This window comes from Hyposmocoma kahamanoa, unplaced genomic scaffold (assembly GCF_003589595.1).
Source record: "Hyposmocoma kahamanoa isolate Upper Pololo Valley unplaced genomic scaffold, ASM358959v1 64, whole genome shotgun sequence".
Taxonomy (NCBI): domain Eukaryota; kingdom Metazoa; phylum Arthropoda; class Insecta; order Lepidoptera; family Cosmopterigidae; genus Hyposmocoma; species Hyposmocoma kahamanoa.
Window position 1 is genome coordinate 17,518,931 of NW_020653852.1, and position 21,740 is coordinate 17,540,670.

At 36.0% G+C, this 21,740-nt stretch overlaps 2 protein-coding genes across 2 annotated transcripts; one reads left to right on the forward strand and one right to left on the reverse strand.

Moving 5' to 3' along the window:
• Positions 1–2,058: 2,058 nt before the first annotated feature.
• LOC113230920 lies at positions 2,059–2,391 on the forward strand. The gene has a single exon (XM_026465030.1). It carries the CDS (start codon positions 2,059–2,061, stop codon positions 2,389–2,391), a length of 333 nt encoding a protein of 110 aa, XP_026320815.1.
• A 1,843-nt stretch (positions 2,392–4,234) lies between these two features.
• On the reverse strand, positions 4,235–21,558 carry LOC113230967 (PX domain-containing protein kinase-like protein). Its single transcript, XM_026465082.1, has 11 exons — positions 21,451–21,558; positions 21,133–21,321; positions 19,532–19,628; positions 18,702–18,808; positions 14,221–14,337; positions 12,690–12,933; positions 11,053–11,295; positions 10,139–10,359; positions 8,864–8,944; positions 7,166–7,265; positions 4,235–5,186 (listed from the first exon to the last, which is right to left on the reverse strand). Exons 1-11 carry the CDS (start codon positions 21,550–21,552, stop codon positions 5,059–5,061), a joined length of 1,629 nt encoding a protein of 542 aa, XP_026320867.1. The 5' UTR covers positions 21,553–21,558; the 3' UTR covers positions 4,235–5,058.
• Between the last annotated feature and the right edge of the window lie 182 nt (positions 21,559–21,740).

Sequence of the window (21,740 nt, forward strand, 5' to 3'; positions counted from 1 at the left end):
AATTATATTAAATGAACGGTATTTGTTTTGAAATTATTTCATTTTCGTCTACGTCAGGTGCACCCGGGACTAGTCCCCTGGTTAGAATCCTGTCAGCTAGAAGGAATTTTTCTTTGTGTTCGATCTTTGTATTAATAATTATAACAAACTAGTGGCATAGTACAGTAAGACAAGTGTACAAACGTAGAAGCGTGCTTATAAATGTACGCGCCCGCGCCGCGCACACATTCGCATAATCTCGCAATGCACTCGTGTTGCAAAACACTGGTCGTCACAACGCGCCTTTCATTATTATACGAAAGTGTACGTCCGTCTAAGGTGCGCGGCAGTCGCGCACACTTATAAGCCACGCTGTTACCTACCATACTTCTGTTATTTTGTACGAAGTTACCATACTTCTCTTATTTTATTATACTATACTGCGTCCAACCATTTATTTTACTTTTGACAAGCATGCCTACGAAGTTTCGTAATTATTGACATGCAACCATTTTAAGACTCCATCGTCTACTAAGGCAACCATAGACAAAAAATGCAAATGGATTTTTTTACTATAGTGAAGCGACGTGCACTTTAGCTCCGATATTTATCGATTATGTAACGAAGATCATTCAAGTTGATAAATTTTGGAACTTGTCTAATAAATTATAATGAAATGAAATTAATTATAAATATTAATAAATATAATTATAATAAAATCTTATTGTTTATTATAATTAATCGTCAGATCCTTCTGTACATGAACGGGAATCATCACTTGAATCCTCAGTAGCAACAAATAATTATAAATTTTTGAGTATATAAATTGTCAAAAGAAACATCACGTTCCCAATCAGACAATATCTTTTTTGAACTAGCTCACATTCGCGATTAAAACTTCGTCATAGATAAAATCGATTGTTATAAAACATCGAATCGGAAATGCAATAGGACATCACTAATGGATTAGAATTCGAGCTGTAAAAGTAAAATAAAAGGTTGGACGGAGTATAATGGAGTAATTTATCAAATCGTGGTAGTAAAACCCCATGATATTCAATAAAATCAATAATGCATATAGTTAATCTCATTTCTGAACACGATTTCTGCGTTTTAGTGGCCTACGTCAAGATCTTTCGAATTATCCACAATGGAATCAGTATCCACGCACCCTGCTCTTTTACTAGCTGCCTATCATTATAACGGGACAAAGATACCCTTATACATTATAATGTAAAAGTAACGGTACTTACTCGCGTAGTATTTTAGTCGGAAGCGGTCCGACTAGTTTCGACCATAATCGATGGTCTCCTTCAGGGGTTGATACACCCAGTATACCCAGGTCCGAGTTGAATGCACTACGGAGGGATTCTGATGTACTGGTTCTGCCGGCGGACAAAGGTAATGCCACTGTCATTGTTGACACGCGGGTTTATGAAGAAAAGATGAATAACTTGTTGTGTGACAGTGGTACCTATAAACAAGTTACCTATAACCCTACCAACAGAGTGACCAATGGGCTGAATAGGTTACTAAAATCTCTGCCGGATGACCTTTTATATGACGAAGATCTATGGGTTGCCTAAAATCCACAAACCGGCATGGCCCCTTCATCCTATAATGAGTAAAATAGATTCGCCAACATATAAGACTGCTCGTTTCCTGTCAGATATACTACTTCCTTTCACGGGTAAAACATCAAGTTATGTGAGAGATTCTACACATTTTGTACAGTTGTTGGAAGGAGTACGTGTTAGTGATAACGGGATATATGTTGTGTCATTGTTTACAAATATACCGATAGAGGACGTACTTATGATTGTATCTGTTTTAGTAGAGTATATTAATTTACCTGTCGGTTATATGAAGTTGATATGTCAAGAGTGTACTCACTCGGACGAGGAGATACTTTATGTGGAGGGTTAATTACTTTTTACAAATCGGTGGCGTAGCAATGGGATCACGGATAGCTCCAGTGGTGGCTAACATATTATGGAATGGTTTGAGGATACTGCACCGGTGCACATTCCATTCGAACCGAGATACTGGTGGCGCTATGTAGATGACATATTTGCCATTATGCCTGAAGAGGGAGTAGAGTCGCTACTGGCACACCTAAACAGCGTTCACCCGAAGATCACCTTCACCGTGGAATGTGAGCAGAACGGGGTTCATCCTTTCTTGGATGTGTTGGTGAGACGTGAACATTACGGTCGGTTGTCTTATGCGGTGTATCGGAAACCAATGAACGTGGATAGATACCTGAGAGCAGATTCACATCACCACTCGGCACATTTAGCCTCAGTTCCGCGGACGCTCATTAATAGAGCTTTGAAACTTTGCGACCTGGATTACATAGATGCTGAGCTAAATCATGTGAAGGATGTGTTGGTTGGTAACGGTTACAAGTAGAAACAGAGTTGGCGTGTGGCAAATGCATCAACGAGGCCTCGACCAGCATCGGTAGAGAGAGGGGTAGCGTGCTTACCGTATGTCAGGGGTGACGGATGTGATTGGAAACTTGTTACGCCAAAGATACAGCATCAAGACAATATTCCGTCCTCTCACACAGCTGCGGCAATTGTTTCGCTCTCCAAAGGACAGCGACCCTCTGGGGGTCCCCGGTGTACTATATGGTTCCCTGTGACTGCGGCAAGTGTTACGTTGGCGAAACGAGACGGAACATGGCTACTAGGCTAGCTGAGCATATCCGATCCATGAAGAACCAAGATGTCAATAGATCTGCGGTGGCAGGCCACTTTCTGAGCTCCGGTACTGGTCACTACATTGGGTTTGATAAAGCTAAGGTTTTAGCGCGGGAGAAGTATTTTGTGCCCCGCAAAATCCGAGAAGCTCTTGCAATAAGTAGGCGACCAAATTTTAATAAAGATGGAGGCTAGAGCTTGCCACCGACCTGGAACCCGTGTCTTCATGGCGTTCGGTAAGCAGCTGCAGATGTTAGTAGTAACGACGTGGTGAGCTCTGTGTGCTGGACTGTGCCGACAACAATCCTACGGACAGCAGTAGCGAAGAAGAGTTCCAGGACGCGCTGACGCAACACATCAGCCCCCCGAGTTCCCCACTGCGGACTGCGTCATCGGCGCGCGCGCAGTGCTAGACGTGACGCGGTCGCGAACGTTACACTAAACCCCTGAAGAAAACCCATCGATTATGGTCGAAACTAGTCTGACCATTCCGACTAAAAAACTACGCGAGTAAGTGCCGTTACTTTCATATTATAATGTGTGATAACCGCGTTAGTTTTCATAATAAAATACCCTCATTCATACCTGTGAAATCAGCTATATCTTATACATCCATGTGGAACAGAATTGACACCCAATTGTACTAATTATTCTAATTTATTTACAATTTACATTTATTACAGCCAATTTAACCCTATAATACATTGTTTGTTACATAGAGCCTTATTATGTAGGACCCTTATTTAAATTTTATGAAGGTCAACGCACAGTAAGCCGTTTCCCATATGCCGTTGAGACTAATGACGTCTCGTAAATTAGTACGGACTAGTGTGCGTTCACCTCTGTTACAATATTTGGTTTAATACATAAAAATCTCAAATAGGTACACGAAGATAATAAAAATGCATCATTTTGAGCGATTAACCATGGCGACTTTTAGAAGCTATACAAACGCGCGTTTAAACGCTCGATTGCATCGCGACAATTACGATTTATAGGCGGTTGCATCGAAGCAAAGACGCAATTGCATCGATGCAGTCCCTTATGTTGAATCATTAAAAACTGCTTAAGTCGCACGTGTGTGTAAAGACACACGATTAGCAACTGTATCGCGACTAATGTTGGGTAATGAAAAAATTTCCATTTTGAAAAAACATTTTTTTTTTCGGATTATTTTCCAATGTTTTTCCTCTAATTTTCCACACTTGATGTTGACACCTGTCAAATGTTGAAGTTACTGAACGACAACGATGGAGCCATTAAAAAGGTTTTTATTACTTTAACTTATTCAATAAATTAACTTATTCAATCAAACAATCTCGTTCCTCTTAATGTGGCTTTTAGTTATAAAACTTTATTTTATAATTTACGCTAAATTTAAACATCAAAAGATATTTCTAAACGTAGAATATAATATTATGAGTATTCGAAATTATATTTTTCAAATTTTTCGGGAAATTTTTCGGAAAATTACCAAACAGTAATCGCGATTGAATCGCTGCAGACGCGCTAAAAATCGCCGTGTGTAACCAGTAACTGCACATAAGCGAAAAAACTTTAATAATGTAATATAATGACTGAAAAATATAAAACATAAATTTTCACGAGGAATACATTTGAGAAATTTGAAAATTTACATCAATTTCTTAGGACATTTTGGATTTTCTCCATTGGAAGTTATTTTTCGTCCACGGACCAACAACGCGAGCGATACACAAGAGATAGATCTTAAGAAACAGAGCTCAAAATTTTATTTTATGTCTACCTCCACCATGATTATCATTGTTTATATTTACGCACAACAAATCGGTTATAGTTTACTGATTCGCTGTTTCACGTTTGCAGGCGGGTTATTTCGGTCTACGGACCACATAACCGTATTATTTGAAAGTCAGTGTGAACTTCACAATGAAATGCTTATTACTACATTTCGGAAACATGTTCTTGAACTTTAGAAATTGAAACACAAATAACAAGGTCTGCGATTTCCCTCCGAACTTAAGTGAATAGGTATCAGGTGAGATTATGACTAAGAATGTGGCTATTATATATTCTATAAAAACTTTGGCAATTTAATGACATGCGGAAGTTAAACAAAAAAATATATATATATTTTAATGACTCTGGCAAATTTATAAAAATACACTGTTAACAAGCAAAAAGAAGATAGAAAAGCATGCCGTTTGATATTATGGAATATTCAATGGGGGACCGATTAATTTAACAGCTTTAAACTAAAATGAAATCCTATTTAAAATGAGAGACGTGCACTGGTTTTAAATTAGTTTACGTTTTCCTGAATCGAGGCTTATCTAAGCGTCAAAAATAAACGATTACAATAATCACGAAGTAATGAAAAGTAGGAGGTCGAGTCTCACCGTCCATTCACCTTGGAGAGGCGGGATATATCGAAAGAACAGATCGCGTCAAGAAGCGCGGACCGGCCATCGGATGGACTAGTTGCAGCTGGTGTTTGTGTGTCGTGGCCGTTTATTTCAACCGCTGTAAATCAAAAAGAATTAATTAACGTTAACAGGTAGAGTTTAAAATATTTAGTAAGTCATAAAACCAAGTATAGTTGTAAGGGAGACTGTAACAAACTATTTCTCTACTGTAAAATACTTCCGTAAAAGCAAAAGTTCAATCAATATTAGGCCGATATTGAAAACTATTATAAAACTGAATTTAAAATTAACGAGTCGAACAAATATATTACTAGGGGAGTCCGTGAAAATAAATATGTATGCCGAAAAGTAAACAACTATTATGGTAAAAGAACAAATAGACATTTCTTGCCAATTATATTCAACAAATTTAATGTTTTGAGCGACAGAGAATTGCTACATAAATTCACTTTGAAAAAAAATTGATATCTCATGAAATCATGTAAATTTTGTTAAAATCTACGCAGGTTTTGATAAATGTATTAGTACGGGGCATTGACCTTTCAAGTGGTATTAATATACCATATTATTGTGAGTAACCTTGCCAAGAAATTGCAATGGTGAATTTTTAGTGTACGCTGATTTGTATGTACGGGGGTTTGATTAATTTTAATTTATAACAATTTTTAATTATTCGTATCACAGTTGTATGTTACGTCTACCTGTGATAAAGATGACGATATGCATTATCACAGATATCTTGATTAGGTAACTTGACAATAAAATTTTATCGCTTACATAACTCGACTTTTATACCTATGTTAGAATAAAAAATAGTTTTCAGCAACTTTCGTATAGGAAATTTCTTACCAATATCATTGACCAATTACTGAAGAGGATTGCTACTCGCGACACATGACATCGTAGTCGGGTATTTAATACCTATAGGTACACTACATGTCGCGAACAGTAACCATCTTGTAGGCAATTTGTTTTACATTGACGAGCTGGAATTCATCAACGCTACTCTAATTTCTAGTTGTTGTTTATGATATTCGATGGCTGTCTGGGATAGCGGCCTATCTCAAAACTATTAATTCATCACGAAGAGGATTTAAAAGAAAATCTCGGTGTCTTATTCACAATTTTTGTTGTTTTATTTATTTTGTTGTATTGTTATCTATAAAATCTTAAAGAATATTTTTTTTAAATTGCATATAAATAATTATTACATGTATATTTTTAATAGAATAATTTATTAATAGTTCATTTTATTTTTTTTAAATTGTGGTAATGTTTTTCTTTCTTTTTTAAATGATGTTTTAATATGATTATGTGAATGATGTGTTCGGCTGTAATTGGCTTACAGACTAGTCTTACATAAATATAAAATGTAGATTTAAAAATGTTAAGTGTGTTAAGCTGTTGCTGAACCAATAAATAAATAAATAAATTTGAATTTAGTATCTTCTGAATACAGCTGTATAACAAGCCAAAAAACAATATATTTTGATTTGGGCCACTGTTCTTGAATCATCATCCTCGATCCATTATTCATCCAATTACTGAACACAAGTTCATCTAAATTGTTAATTTTTGTAAGTTCATACACACATTCGCTGAATTTAGAACTATGTTTATGAAAAATACAAAAATGAGACGTATTTTAAAGTTTTTCATTTTAATTCAATACAGATAATCAAATCTTGTTAAAATGTATATGACTAAAAATTAATCTCGATACTAGTAGGCCAACTATCCAAATAAGAATAAAGAAGGTAATTAGAACGTCGTAACATTCACAATTCAGTCATTTTTGGCAAAAATTTATTTTCTTTCACAATCTATCGATAAAACTATCGACAACAACTACATAACTATTCAAAATTTTATGAAAACTGGCAAACCTAAAAATGTTATTTTACTTCGTCTTCAAAAAAAAAACGGACTATAGTAATATATATACTCCTGCAAGAATTATATTATTTTACAAAATATCATGTATATTTGTAAATAATCCTGTATATTGAACTCATTTTCTCTTAACTGTGACTTGTTAATGTTGATTTGGGAGTTTTAAAGACATATGTAACTTACAAGCAACAGGCGGTGTCGGCGACGAGGTGGTACTAGCGCTATGCGATGGCGCCGCGTCGCCCAAAGACGACGTGGACTTCCAGACGCTTTCTCGTTTTTTCTGCACACAACACACACATATTTACTACAGATCCATTGTGCTAGCTTAAAAGCGACAAGAAGTATCGTGTCATATGACGAGACGAACAAGTCATGCGCCTGGTGGTACGCGACACGCTACTTGCAGTTGCATTGCCACTAAGAGCTTTAAATCGCAAAGAGTTAAGGGGCACTGTCCCTGCACCCGTCACTTTGAGACATAAAGTTGATAAGTCCCATGTGCCTATAGTTTTTCACCAACACCTTTACCCTTCAAAATAGGAACGCAGTAATGTCAAAGTCAAATAATCACTTATTCCATAGGTAAAATTTTTACACTTGAAAATGTCATTAGCTACTGCTCGTTCACTGTGCCGACTTCCCTGAGAAGAACGAGCAAGAAACTCTAGGGATTGCTCCCTTCAAACAAACTTAAATGCTATGGAATAAATACACTTTCAATCGTATTTGTGTGGAATCTAGACTCATGTAGTCTTTCCATACGTCTTTATCTAACATGTAGTCTACAATTGTGTAATATGACTTTTCAATTAAAATACTTTTAACGTAAGTTTTAAACTCAGGAAATGGTAATCTTAATATATGCTCCGGAATCTTATTGTAAAAACGTATGCAGTTCCCCATAAAAGAATCGTTTACCTCAGTCAAACGAAATCGTGGTATCACGGGGTTTGGACGTAGTTCTAAGGTTAATATTATGGATATCTTAACGATATCTTCTTAACGATATCATCTTTCTTCTATGGATATCTTCTTTCTTAACGAATTTATATATTTTATTATATTTTGTATATTTTTACTTAATGATCACACTACTGCTAGGTGTTGATATATAATGTACTTAAAACAATAGCGTAAAGGTTCATATTTAACACCATTGCAACCAGATTACGACTTATATTTTTAACCGATTTCAAAAAAAGAAGTTCTCAATTAGACTGTTTTTTTTGTGTGTATGTTACGCCATAACTCCGATATTTGTGACCCGACTTCTATGTTTCTTTTTTTGTTGGAAAGGGGGTACCTCAGTAGTGGTCCCATTCAAATTTGAAGAAAATATCCACCTTTAAGGCTGCCTTTCCACCAGAGATGTGCGACTTAGCGAGGCGGTGTGCGAGAAAAAATCTACCAATAGGATTATTTCTTTCTCATAGCCTCGCTTAGCGCAGCTCCCGTGGAAAAGGGTTAGCGGAGCGAAGTATTTGTACATACAAAATAGCGAGAGATGTGTACGAGGGATGCGGGCGAGGAATGTATGCAAAACTGTGTACTAGAGCTACTGTATGACACTAACTAACACTGACACATCGCCACCGCTCACTCGACTACACCGTACCCCGCATGCGCATAGCTGAAAAGATTTTGTAACGCATCCTCGCACCGCGCCGCTGCACATCCTCTAACCACCTCGCTACCTCGCATTTCTCTGGTGGAAAGGCAGCCTAGGGTGGCAAATTAGGGTATGCAGCTTATTGGATTTCATCCACTTTCCGTTTACCCATAATTTCCCAAATTGGTCCCTACCGCCCCAGTGGATCCAGTGGCGCTGAAGAGTCTTAGCGTCTTGAAGGGCCTCAGAAGCAATTGATTGTAACTTACCGCTCGTCTTTTCTGTTTCCGCAACTCTTCTTCAGAATTCAATATTTCTTGTATTCGCACTTCTCTTTTTGAGGTGCGCACCTGGAAAAACGGAGACGCGTGACTTTCATTATCTGCCACATTGTCATACGTATTTTTAATTATAAGTAATTATTGTTCTTTAATAGACATGGAAGTACCTTGCTACTCCGCTAACCGTGTGCCGGTTAAGTCGCATACAACGAAAAGCCGGGAGACAGGAGCTCTAGGTTAGACCTGTGTTATGGTCTTCTGGTCAATAACTTCTTTTTATGATACTAAGTAACTGGAACGAACAAGTCGTGCGTCTACTGGTAAGCTACACGCCTGCCCACAACAATTGCAGTGCCACTCGGAGCGTTAAATCGCAAAGATCTGAGGGGCACTGCCACTGCGCTCGTCACCCTGAGACATAAGTTGACAAGTCCCATGTGCCTGTAATTTCACCAACGCCCTTACCATTCAAAATCGGAACGCAGTAATTACTCACATTACTGCTTTGCGGCAGAAATAGGTAGTGTGGCAGTACTTCCCTGGACGAACTCTTTCACAAGGAGCTTTAAAGCTATGAAAGGTTATTTACTTCCATTTTTATTAATATGGCTTTGCGCCTGAAGTAACGCCTGAATTTATGAAATATTTAATTCAATTGAATATCATGCTTTTACTACCACGATGTTCATCTATACTTTGTGAAAATGCTCCACTAGTTTGTTATTGATATAAAAGATCGAAATAACACAAAGAAAAATTCCGTCTAATCGACTTGATTCGAACCAGCGTCTGTCGTCTCAACGCGGTTACATCTCCTACCAACTGAGCTGCAGATCGAAGCTTGTTGAGACGACAGAAGCTGGGGGACTACTCTCGTTCTCTGTCCGACATCCGTCCAAAACAATTACTGTCAAATAAGTAAGACTCGATTAAAGTCATAAGACAATGTCAAGTATGAAGCCTCATTCGCATCATGCGTGTTTTAATTTGGTCGAATATTGCTTATTTCACCGTAATTGTTTCGGACAGAGAGCGAGAGTAGACCTTTTGTTTCGAGTCCAGGCGGACGGAAGGCATTTTTCCTTGTATGTGTGCGATCTTTGTATTACGAATAATAATAAATTATTTAATTCGCACCCCTCATGGAAAATATGTGGGTTATGTTTTTCTATATCCAATGGGGCAATAAAAATTTTTAACGTAACTCCACTTACGCCATTCTTCTATAAAGGATGCGAATTGTTCTTTGTTCTATTATCTTACCAATTTCTGTTCACTCCGCAATCTAGTTTCTGTAGCAACAATGGCATTCCTTAATTCATCCTTCACGCTTAAAGGGAACTTGAGGTGAGCTCTACTATCGTCCCGTGGTGTGATCCCGTTGAGTACGGAACGTGTGAAAAAAGGTAGTCTGAGTAGGCTGTCTAATTTCGGGACGCCATGTTTGCTTGAAACTGCTGATAGGCAATAGCGGAGAACAGATTCTGAAAGAATAAATAAAAAAAAAATTAAAGATACGCTTTAAGATGTGATTAACTAAAGTAAGGACAGCAATGACCATGGAAGCCCAAAACCATAATATCATAAGTAGTGGAACGTCTGATCGGCGCGAAAGATTGTCACATTATTATTTTAGTTGTGTACCTACAAGAAGTACTAGTTAGCATTTTAGAAAAAAAATAATTAAAAATTAGATGTTCATCACTATGAAGTAGTGAACATCTAAATTATTTTTTTTAAACTCGTGCTATATGGAAATAACCTTGTCAAATGCAATTCAATTCCATTAAATTTATAGCTCCATATTAAGGTTACAAAGGTCTTAAATAACATGTAGGTCCTTATTATATGACACAGACAGACGGCACCTATTTTAAAAGAAAAACAATCTCTAAAACAATCAAACAATCTCAAAAACTTAAACATTCTAGCTCTAATTAATAACACTTAGTTACTACATACTTCTACTCTACTTCCTATGCTGATAATACTTACATTGATATTTTTACCAGGATCGCGAATTGGTATTTCGATTATCGGGATTTCGATCGATAAAATAGAAATTAAATGCGAGTATGTCTGTACATTGCATATCTTATTATTATACCAAAACGTATAATACAAATAATAATTATCTAACGAGTAATAATCGCGAAAACCAAAAACTCCATACTTACCAAAGTCTTCATAAATTCCAGAAGGATAAATGTCCCTGTAATACTGGTCTAATGGCTCAGCGAAAGCCATCTCATACAACGTCCTTCCAAAGCAATACACGTCAACGGCCTCCATGGACGACGTCTTTCTCAGCTCCAGTAAGTACGGCCGGTCGTGGCATGGTACACCCATTAGAATGTTCTCGAGATCCAGTAGTTGGACCTTTTGGTTCTCAATTGCTATATTCCCGGGGTGAATGTGACCTAAGGGATAATATTCAAAAGAATAATTGTAAGAAAAAAGTGCAAAAGCTTTCATAATGTTCTCATATATGGCGCTGACGGCAAAAAAGCCATTTAAACCCAATACAAAGATCTGCAACAAGTACAAAGAGTAATTCGTAAAATCTGTTGACTCAATCAGTAGCTTAGTTGGTAAAAGCGGTAGCCCTGGTGTGGCAACAGATGCTGGTTCGAGTCCAGTCAGATCGAAGGAATTTTTCTTGGTGTTCTTCGATCTTTATATCAGTAATCAGCTTCTTGTGAAAGAGTTCGTCCAAGGAAGTACTGCCACCTTACCTATTTCAGCCCTCAAGCAGTAACGTGAGCTTTACTGCGTTCGGGTTTCCAAGAGTAAGGGTGTTGGTGAAGTTACAGGCATATGGGACTTGTCAATTTATGTTTCAGGTAGACGGGCACAGTGGCAGTGCTCCTAAGATCTTCATGATTAAAAGCTCTGAGTGGCACTGCAACTGTTATGGATAGACATCGAGTATATAACCCGAAATAGTGACGAAATGTCATTTAATTTGTTTGAAAACTATTCTGCCAAATCATTACGGTGACAACTGCGTTCCGATTGGCCAGCCTGAATTCATAACAATTTACGGATGTCGTCCATAATTTCACTTAAAATCGACCGCAATCGAGCTTTGCTATAATGGACGAAAATTCAAAAATTACATATTTAATTACCGATGAAATGTGATTCCCTTTGTTTTGTAATTAGACGTTTTTTTTTCGTTTTTCCTATACCACTGAAGGGAACCACCCATAGTTAGACATATTATCTTTATTACAATAAATACAGAATATTTTTGGAATGTACGAAGACGTACACATAGGTCAGTTGTTGGCGTCATCAGTAGTACACTACTTCAGTTTTCTAATTTGTGATTTCAGTGCAAACGACAGTTGATATTTAAATGTGATATAAGGTCTATTTGCCTGATGAGTTGCCAGGGATGGATAGCCCTTATTTCTCATATCTATCACTTACCACCAGGTGCACGACTTGTTTGTCCCGTCACTTGGTATTATAAGAAATGTAATAATATTTGATTAATATGTGTCAAGGTGACTTCTACCACGATATGCTAACGATAGCACTTTCGCACGTTATGGAGAATATCGTTTTCACAAATAACATATACAGTGGTAGGATGAAGTTTTATTTTCATTTTCATTATCGCTATTGACATGGTAAATAGCACTTGTTATAGGACGTAAAAAGGAATGCTTCGTTATTTGATTATAAGGAAAGGCCATCCTCCAACGTCCATACGTAATGTGAATATAATAAAAAGTCAACATTGCCTTTATAACATTCCTTAATGAACATAGGACATACTTTGAGGCTGCATCAAAATGTAACTCACCATGTGGCAATCCCTTTTCATGTAAAAACTTCAGAGCCACCAACATTTGATATCCGTAATGAGCTATCTGTCCAGACGTGAAAGGTTTTCTCACTTTTGGATTTCCATATTTAGATAAATGATTTTTCGTGTAGTCCGTGCCGTATAACATGTCTCTAACAGTGCCCGATTCGTGTATCCTTCTAACTACGTATGCACCTGTTTCTAAATTGTTAATTGCGAGGATTGAGTCTATAAATGGATGCTGAAAAGAAAGACACGTGATTGTATTACAATAATAATAATAATAATAATAACGTACACACTCAACATAGCCCCGCACTAGGGAAACCCTGAGTCGCGGGTACAATGGACACACACATATACAACCACAAATTACACCCAAACTCCTAGACCTCTCCGAGACCTCTGCGTAGCAGTCCGGTATGTTAACCGTTCGGCCACAGAGGCCATTAAACAATGGACGATCTTAGTGGTCTGACGGTTTGCATTGTGGGCGTTGTATGTGGAAGTCCCAGATTCTGGTTTGGGTGTTCTGGGTAGTGCGCGTGAGCGAATTCCTTTGCTCTGGTACTCATAGTAATATGAAATTTCCCAGTTTGAGACGAGGTCATTGGAGTAGTAATAGAGCTCCTTGTGAAAGAGTTCGTCCAGGGAAGTACTGCCACCTTACCTATTTCTGCCGCCAAGCAGTAGTGTCATTATTACTGTGTTGCGGTTTTGAAGGGTAAGGATGCTGGTGAAATTACAGGCACATGGGACTTGTCAACTTATGTATCAGAGTGACAGTTGCAGTGCCCCTCAGATCTTTGCGAATTAAAGCTCTGAGTGGCACTGCAACTGTTATGGATAGGCGTTTAGCTTTCCATCAGGTGCACGACTTGTTCGTCCCGTCACTAAATAATATAAAAAAGGTTTGGCACATTATTATTGAAGCACGCTGCGGTTGGACGAGCAAATCGCGGAACACGAAATAGAGGTAAGTCGCATCAAATGGGACGTAGTAGGGTTATCTGAAGTCCGAAGACAGGGCGAGGACATGATAACTCTCGAGTCAGGTCACTTGCTCTACTTCAGAGAGGGAGACCAACTTTCAAAGCCAAATACACCCTGACGGTCGAGCGGTTGGAGTCCCGCCACAACGTAAATTTTTATTCGTTTGTGGTGAGAGTGCCGATCTTTCGGTCTATCTATCGAGTTTCATGACGGAAGAGTTTTGGCCGAAAGAAGTCATGTATCGGCGATACCACGGCCGGTTACCTGACTTGCGCCACACATCGCCGACAAATGCAATTCGTGTAGATTAGTTAGAAATAGTGCTTTATTATATTGTATGTATGTTAGTCCTTAAGATATATATTATATGGGTCATGTGGCCTGAACTAAATAAATAAATAAAATAAAAAATCAATAAATAAAAAATAACACACTTACAATTTCAACTTTGAACCGTTCTTATCCCAAGAAATATAGTATTAATTTGAAAGTAAATTTAAAGCACGCTGTTGACTATACAAAGGAAAATACTTACAGATATATTCTGTATACTCTTGAAAGCTGTCTGCAAATCCTTATCGCATAGATGCCTGTCAGGGCCATAGTTCTGCCACGATAATAGGCAGTTTGTTCGAGTATCTCTGTCCGTTACCTGAAATATATAAATAATATGTCCAATGAGTAACACTCGACCAACTTAAAAATCAATGTCGAGTATGAAGCTTCATTTGCATCATGCGTGTTTTAATTCGGTTGAATATTAATAGTGTTCGATTATTAATCAACAGCAATATTTAAATGCAAGAATTTTATTAAATAAATTCTATTTATTTAGCCCGCAAACTGGTATTCGGACAATCGGTTCAAAAACGAAAAGAAAATATTGACACCTGCCCATTGACTTAAAGTCAATGCACCTGCCCATACGTTTTTGATAAAACTTATACATAACATGGAGTATTTACGTAAAATTACTATTTAACAAATACTGAGACATTAATAGAATTTTTTCAAATCAAAGTAATCACTCGACTATGTTATAGTTATTAAAACTTGCCTAGTTACTATTTATTTATTAACCGACTTCAAAAAGGAGGAGGTTCTCAATTCGACTGTATGTTTTTTTTTGTATGTAACACATACGCGATAACTTTTTTTTGAACCGATTTTGATGATTCTTTTTTGTTGGAAAGAGGGATGGACCTCAGATGTGGTCCTATTTAAATGTGAAGAAAATATTCCACCTCTAAGGGTGGCAAACTAAGGGATGAATGACTTTTAAGGTCGGTTTTTTCACATACAGTTTACTGATTACTGCGTTCAAAATAGGTGGTGTGCCTGCCACAACTGTCGCAATTGCCATTAAATCTGTGAGCCAGATTTGGTAGATTACGTCGCTAATTTCCACGAACAGTGGCTCAACTCATAGTTTCCCAGAGTGGTCCCTACCGCCCTAAGTGAGCGCTGAAGAGTGCTAGGGTGCTAGTGCTAGGGAAGCAATTGGGGGCATTGCTGTTCAAGGGGTGCTAGAACATTTGAAAAAAAAAATTATACTGTACTACGTGTTAAGTTAAAAAATTCGTGTTTTTCATTATTTTTTGTGGTTGTGGGCGTTAAAATTTTTTTATCTTGCCTAAGTGGGCGGTGAGCCAAAAAGTTTGGGAACCTATGCTCTAACCAAAACAAAAATCCGTTTTACTTTTTACACAGCTGTTTTCAGGACATGCTATTTTTTGTTGTGCTAAGACACCGAGCTTTCTACTGATTAAAATAATCTCATTAGGATCGTATACTTCGGATGCGCGCGCCGTATAAGACTCATTATTTCTTAAACAATCTCCCTTATGAATTGGATGTTTTTGATATAGGCCACTGTTGTAGAAAGTCATCGATATGTTGCATGCTTAGAGGATGGAAAAAAATAAAGTTGCATGCATTGACTTACAAATAAATGGACGACGGGTCTAATACAAAAACCACGAAAAAAATGTCCCAAGTCAACCTATTCGAAATTTAAATTGTTATGTCATCGCAGTATCGCGTTGTCAGTAGAACAAATGAAGACTAAAGCGGAGTGTCGCGCTCTGTATACGATTTTAGCGCCTTACAAGTGCGGACATTTTTTAGCGCGGACCCGACGTCCATATAATTGTAAGTCAATGGTTGCATGTAAAGAAAATGTCGTTCTTTTTTCAAATTTTCAGAAACGTTAATAGTCGTTCGCCAAAATGTTTTCGTGTTACTTTTCCGATTAGTGACGTATTGGTTCAATGTGCGATGTATTGAGATAAAAGTATGAAATGACGGGTGAACCACCGACTTATATGATGTGCATTATTTTATGTATATGTATCGTTTTATATAAAGATAACATTTATTATTCTCGTATATAAAGAGAGCCATGAACTCTAGTGCGGTGATCTTATCGGAAAATTAGTGATAACTCTTGTACTGAGTGCAACTTGTTTGAGATTTATGATTCACATTCTATGAATAGTTTTTATAAAATTACTCATTAGTAGTGATGTATGGAAAAGGATATTTACCGAATATTCGGTCAAACTATTCGGTCTGACTAACGCATGTACAAAAATTGGCACGAAAAACATAACTTATTAACTTCAGTTATGATAAATTATTTTATACAATGCAACATAAAAGTTACTTTAATTTTCAAATTTATAATTTTAATTTATGCTTCAATGAAGAAAGTATTTGGGTAATTCTTACAAAACCTCGAAATTCTTGTCTTTTAGCGTTTAAAAAAAAGTATTGAATTTTGCCGCAAAATTAATATTTAATATCAAGCTATAATCAATTGCTACTAATGCCCACATAAAATATTGATTAGTCTATTTAAATAAACAAAATAATAATATAAAAATGTCCCTAAAATCATTCCCTCACTATGTCCCAAGTTCCATTATCAAACACGTTCTGTGCTTTAAATCAATACATTTAACAAAAATAACATTTAAATTTTAAACATTCGATCAAATAAAATATGTTTTTGCGAAATCAAAGCTATCCTGTGGTAAAAAACCAAAAATAAATTTAATAAACGTATATTATTCATGTCTCAACCAAAAAATCATTATCTCACTTTTACCTTCACTCGATTTGTGAACGCAATTTTAATCTTTGGTAAATGCATTTTGTAAGTTTTTAAAAGTTAACAGCAATGTAAACGTTTCAAAATGACGAAATTCAGCTTGTGTATGTAAAAAGTTTCTACTACGAAAAGATTTAATTTAAATTTCTAAAAGTTACATTTTTGACAGTCATTCCCTCACATTATTTAGAAAGAAGTTAAGCATATGATTTTATTTATTAATTATTCACTCAGACGAGTTATTTGTAGCAGCAAGCTTACACAAAATATTAAGTCTAAAGTAAGTTTATATCGCTATTTTTTCTTAACTTATTTTGATTTCGTCATTCCCTCACCCTCAAATGTTCTAACTGCCCTATACATTTTCTTAAAAGTCATTTATTTTGGGGACCACTATATCATCAAAAACGATTTACGTAAGTACTATGAAAGTGACAAAAAATAAATACAATTTCTTCATAAAAATTTTAATAAATATCGGAAGCACGAATTTGGAAATTTCATGAGAACTGCCTATTTGTTTATTTTACTTCCTTTAATTAACCTTCACAAGTTTAATTTAATTTTGGTTTCCATATACACGATAATTTGTAAAATACTTAAATATATTTAATTATTTTCTATATGTTTATATATATAACATAGAAATATTCAAATATATCGTTCTAAAAGGTGATAACTCTGTGCGGTAGCAAAAGAAAGCACCATTACCAAAATTTTGACGTATGACAGCACGCGGGAGACGTTGCTAAAAATACAGATTTAAAAAGTCATTGAATAAAAGTTATTGTGTATGATGATAGTAATACATAACTTATATTGTTATAGATAGTAATACAGTCCAGAGAGGATGTTATTATTTTACAAATAACCCTGCTTGTAATAAATATTTGGTGGAATTTGTTAGTGGTTATTTATACATGAGTAAACTACACCACAACAAGCAGGTAGTTTTAATTTGATATGTTGCCTTTTTCTCGGTCTCTAAAACAATTCATTATAATGGGTCTTTCAACAAGAACTTTGTTTTCTAAAACAAAATAAAACAAAAAATTTAGATGAAGATGATTCAAATTTTTATTGTATTACAAAGAGAAAAGTTCGGCAATTATGAATGAAAAATGATATCTGGCAAATGTCCACCACGACCACGCTGACAGAAGTCGATTCTTTCATCAAAATTTTTAATCACTTTTTGGCAAAATGTCGGTTCTATTTCGGCTATCACATCACGGATTTTGAGTTTTAAGGCTGTAGTCGATTCGATTGGCTCCGTATAGACTCTGTCCTTAAGATAGCCCCACAGAAAATAATCCAGTGGTGTTAAATCACACGATCTGGCTGGCCATTTAACAGCTGAATTTCGGGAAATTACGCGATCACCAAATTTGGTTTGCAATAAATTGATCGTCTCATTAGCTGTGTGACATGTGGCACCCGAATCTCATCGTCCTATGTAGCTATTGAATAGTATAAAAAAAACTAGAAGGGCAGAGATAGCGCCTTTCGGTTTAGCAGGGCAGAGTAGATTATTTTGCACAGATAATTTACAATAACGCAGGCAAAGAAAAATAAATCCTCGCAAGTTTCTCCTTCTTGGCGCATAGACGGCGATGTAAAATTATCGTCATTTATAAACTTATGTACAGGCAAAGCAGTTATTTATTATGTCTAAGCTGGTGCTGTGTTCAATCACCATGAATTTCTTTTGTACTTATAACTTCAACATTGGTGTTAAAAGTCAATATCATTGCCACCTTTTGTACGTTGGTTATTATCCTCCTTCTGGAGTTACTCTCGGTTTACCAGGTCGGCTTAATGCTTGTTTATATAACTAAGGAACTGTTTAGATATTACTCTATATAAATATAGTTAACAACCCTACTGTGATTAGGTATACTCACAATGAAATAGTGCTTTCGTACTCTCCATCCAATGTCAGGCAGTGGGGTTTTAAGATCATACCGTCCATCACCTCTTAAAGCTATTGATACGGTCTGTAATGCTTGTTCTAAAATAACATAAATACGTTTAGTAAATTCTTTGAAAAAAAATGTTATTGTGCAATATGTAATTCACATAAAACATAAAGACAAGGGCTATCTTGAGGGTATACAATATCGGTGCCAATAGACATCAGGGAGAATGAATAGTGCCTACTGCCTTACATTTATAAAGAAAAGGAAAAAGTACACAATACAATACAAGACAGAAGCAATATTACACTTTGTTACAGGAAACTACAGTTTATCAGAATTGTTCATAATAAGTACACTCTATATTTATTGTTTCCTGTTAATATTCCTTTACTCTGTCTATATATTCTTGAACAAAAACGATAAGTGTATCATATTGCAGAGTCAGCAAGCATTACTTGGTTCTGTAATACTATAGTAATTGTAATTTCATATCAGTTTAAAGGACTTAACAATTGGATGGTCCAGACGGTGTGTAATTTAGCAATAGACTACGAAATACGTAATAATAGCATAAAAGCGGCCTCAGACCCTACCATATAAAAGAATTGTCAGTGGTAATTTATACAGATTCTGCATATTAGACAACAACTACTTTTCCAGAAATTACATTAATCATATACATAATAAATAGCTTGAAGAGCACAAGCAGTTCGCACAGAAAACTGATGCAAATTTGCGTCATAAGTTAGACAGAGGATATAAACAGGATAAAGCAAATCAGACTGGTTTTAATTATTAATAAATATAAATATTACCTGCTAAATTTAGTGGATAGTTGCTAGGGTCCAAGAAGCTTCTAACTTGCAGTGTTAGAGCCAGGATCTGGTGTTTAAGCACTTGATTTATATATGTCTGTGAAATAAAAGCTTTACATAATTTTTTTTGTATCTATCCCCTAAGTCTATTCCCTGTCTTACTGAGTGTTGAGATAATTTAAAGTGCAATGCATCAATACCTCACACATAAGTTGTTGTAAGTTATAAAACAGCATGTTGTAACTAAATATGTTTTGTCTTACACTCATAAATCTGCTTAATGGATTCCACCATAGAAAAAAGCATAAAAAGCACACTATAATAAAATTGACAATTCATTTTAGAAAAATTTACACACTTATTGGGTTTTGTCTAAGAACCCTTGTCATATAATAAATTGACTTGTGATAAAAACTTGAATAACATAGACATTAACTGACATTGACTGTTGTTTAAAGGATTGCAGATACTATAGAACTGTAACTAAATTAATTCAGGAACACAATTGCTCTTGCATTAACAAACAACTATTTCTTGTGTCAAGATCATAGCAAATAAAAGGCCTGGGGTAAGACTTCCAGTAGGACCTATTAGGGAAATTAACTGTTCTATAAATTGGTTCTGAACTGGGTGTCTTAATAGCCGTATGGAATCAATTACATTATTTTTTTTTTTATAATAACAAGTGACAGGACGAGCAAGTCATGCACCTGATAGTATGCTATATGCCTGTCCATAACAGTTGCAGTGCCACTCAGAGCTTTGAATTGCAAAGATCTGACAGACACTGTCACTGTGTCCGTCGCTCTGAGACATAAGTTGACAAGTCCCATGTACCTGTAATTTCACCAGCACCCTTACCCTTCAAAACCAGAAAACAGTAATACTGATATTACTCTTTGGCAGTAGAAATTGGTATGGTGGAAGTACTTTCCTAGATGAACTCTTTCACAAGGAGCTCTACTGCTACTACTCAATATTAATATATTGCTACTTAATATTACCATATTACTACTCAATATTACTATATTACTACTCAATATTACTAAATTACTACTCAATATTACTATGTTACTACTCAATATTACTAAATTACTACTTAATATTACTATATTACTACTCTATATTATTATATTACTCCAGTACACATAGTATAGTTGAAGAAATATTAATTGCACTGATGAATTTTATCGCTTTGAATTACAATAAGGTAATAAAACCATTAACACTTCTTTTAGTTAAAGCATACATGTACTTAATGATCTTGGTCCACCAACATTCTGACATTGTTTTGTAAACTGTGGGTACTTTGTTAAATATTGGCCGCTGACAATTTTCTTACCATTTACTATTATTCAGAATATTAAGTTCAATACCAGCAAGTAAAGTATTTAAACTAGTTGTTTGCACTATACTGATGGTGTCTAGATTTCATCAACTATACTGAGCATTCTCTAGTTTGAGACCAGGTAAGTTTTGTGGCTGCATGGCACATTAACATTATTGTGTTCTCTACTTACACCAATGAGACAAAGGGGGGAAGTAAATATGTTATTATTTTCTAATTTTTCCTTGACCATTCAACATGGATTGAATAATACCTGTAAAGCTATCTGTCTCTCAGCTATAAAGGAAGGTTGCATATTTCCAATAAGTTTCTTTGGTGGCAATGGCAATTCGATGTTAGCGGACTGCAGGCTCGCGTGCAGCGCCGCGAAATCCCTGTACCGTCGAGACACATTCCATTTATCCTCCTTATTCGGCCCCCTTTGCACTCGTAAAATATACTCCTACAAACAAAAACAAAACCAACATTATGCAACTTTGGAATGCATAAACAACCATCTACGTGTAGGCGACAGAATTCAACAGACTTACTCATTAGACCGTGAGCATTTCATAACAAAAACCTCACTCACCGTGTGTTTGTTAATGTTTTGTGCATTTTCTACTACACAGATTAGTTTCTCAGTGTCGTCCACAACAATTCTGCTCTGCGATATTTTTTCGAATATAGCCATCACGGCGGCCAAGATGTAGCTGCATTCATTACAATTTAGTCTAGTATTATTTAGCGATGACAAGCACTGATCATTTTGTTATCACTAGGGAAAAAACAGAAAATTGTCCGAGAAACTGAAACGAAATTGAAGTTCTGGATTTGACAACTAGAGTGATTGTTCGTTCATTTCACAACACAAGTTTCACA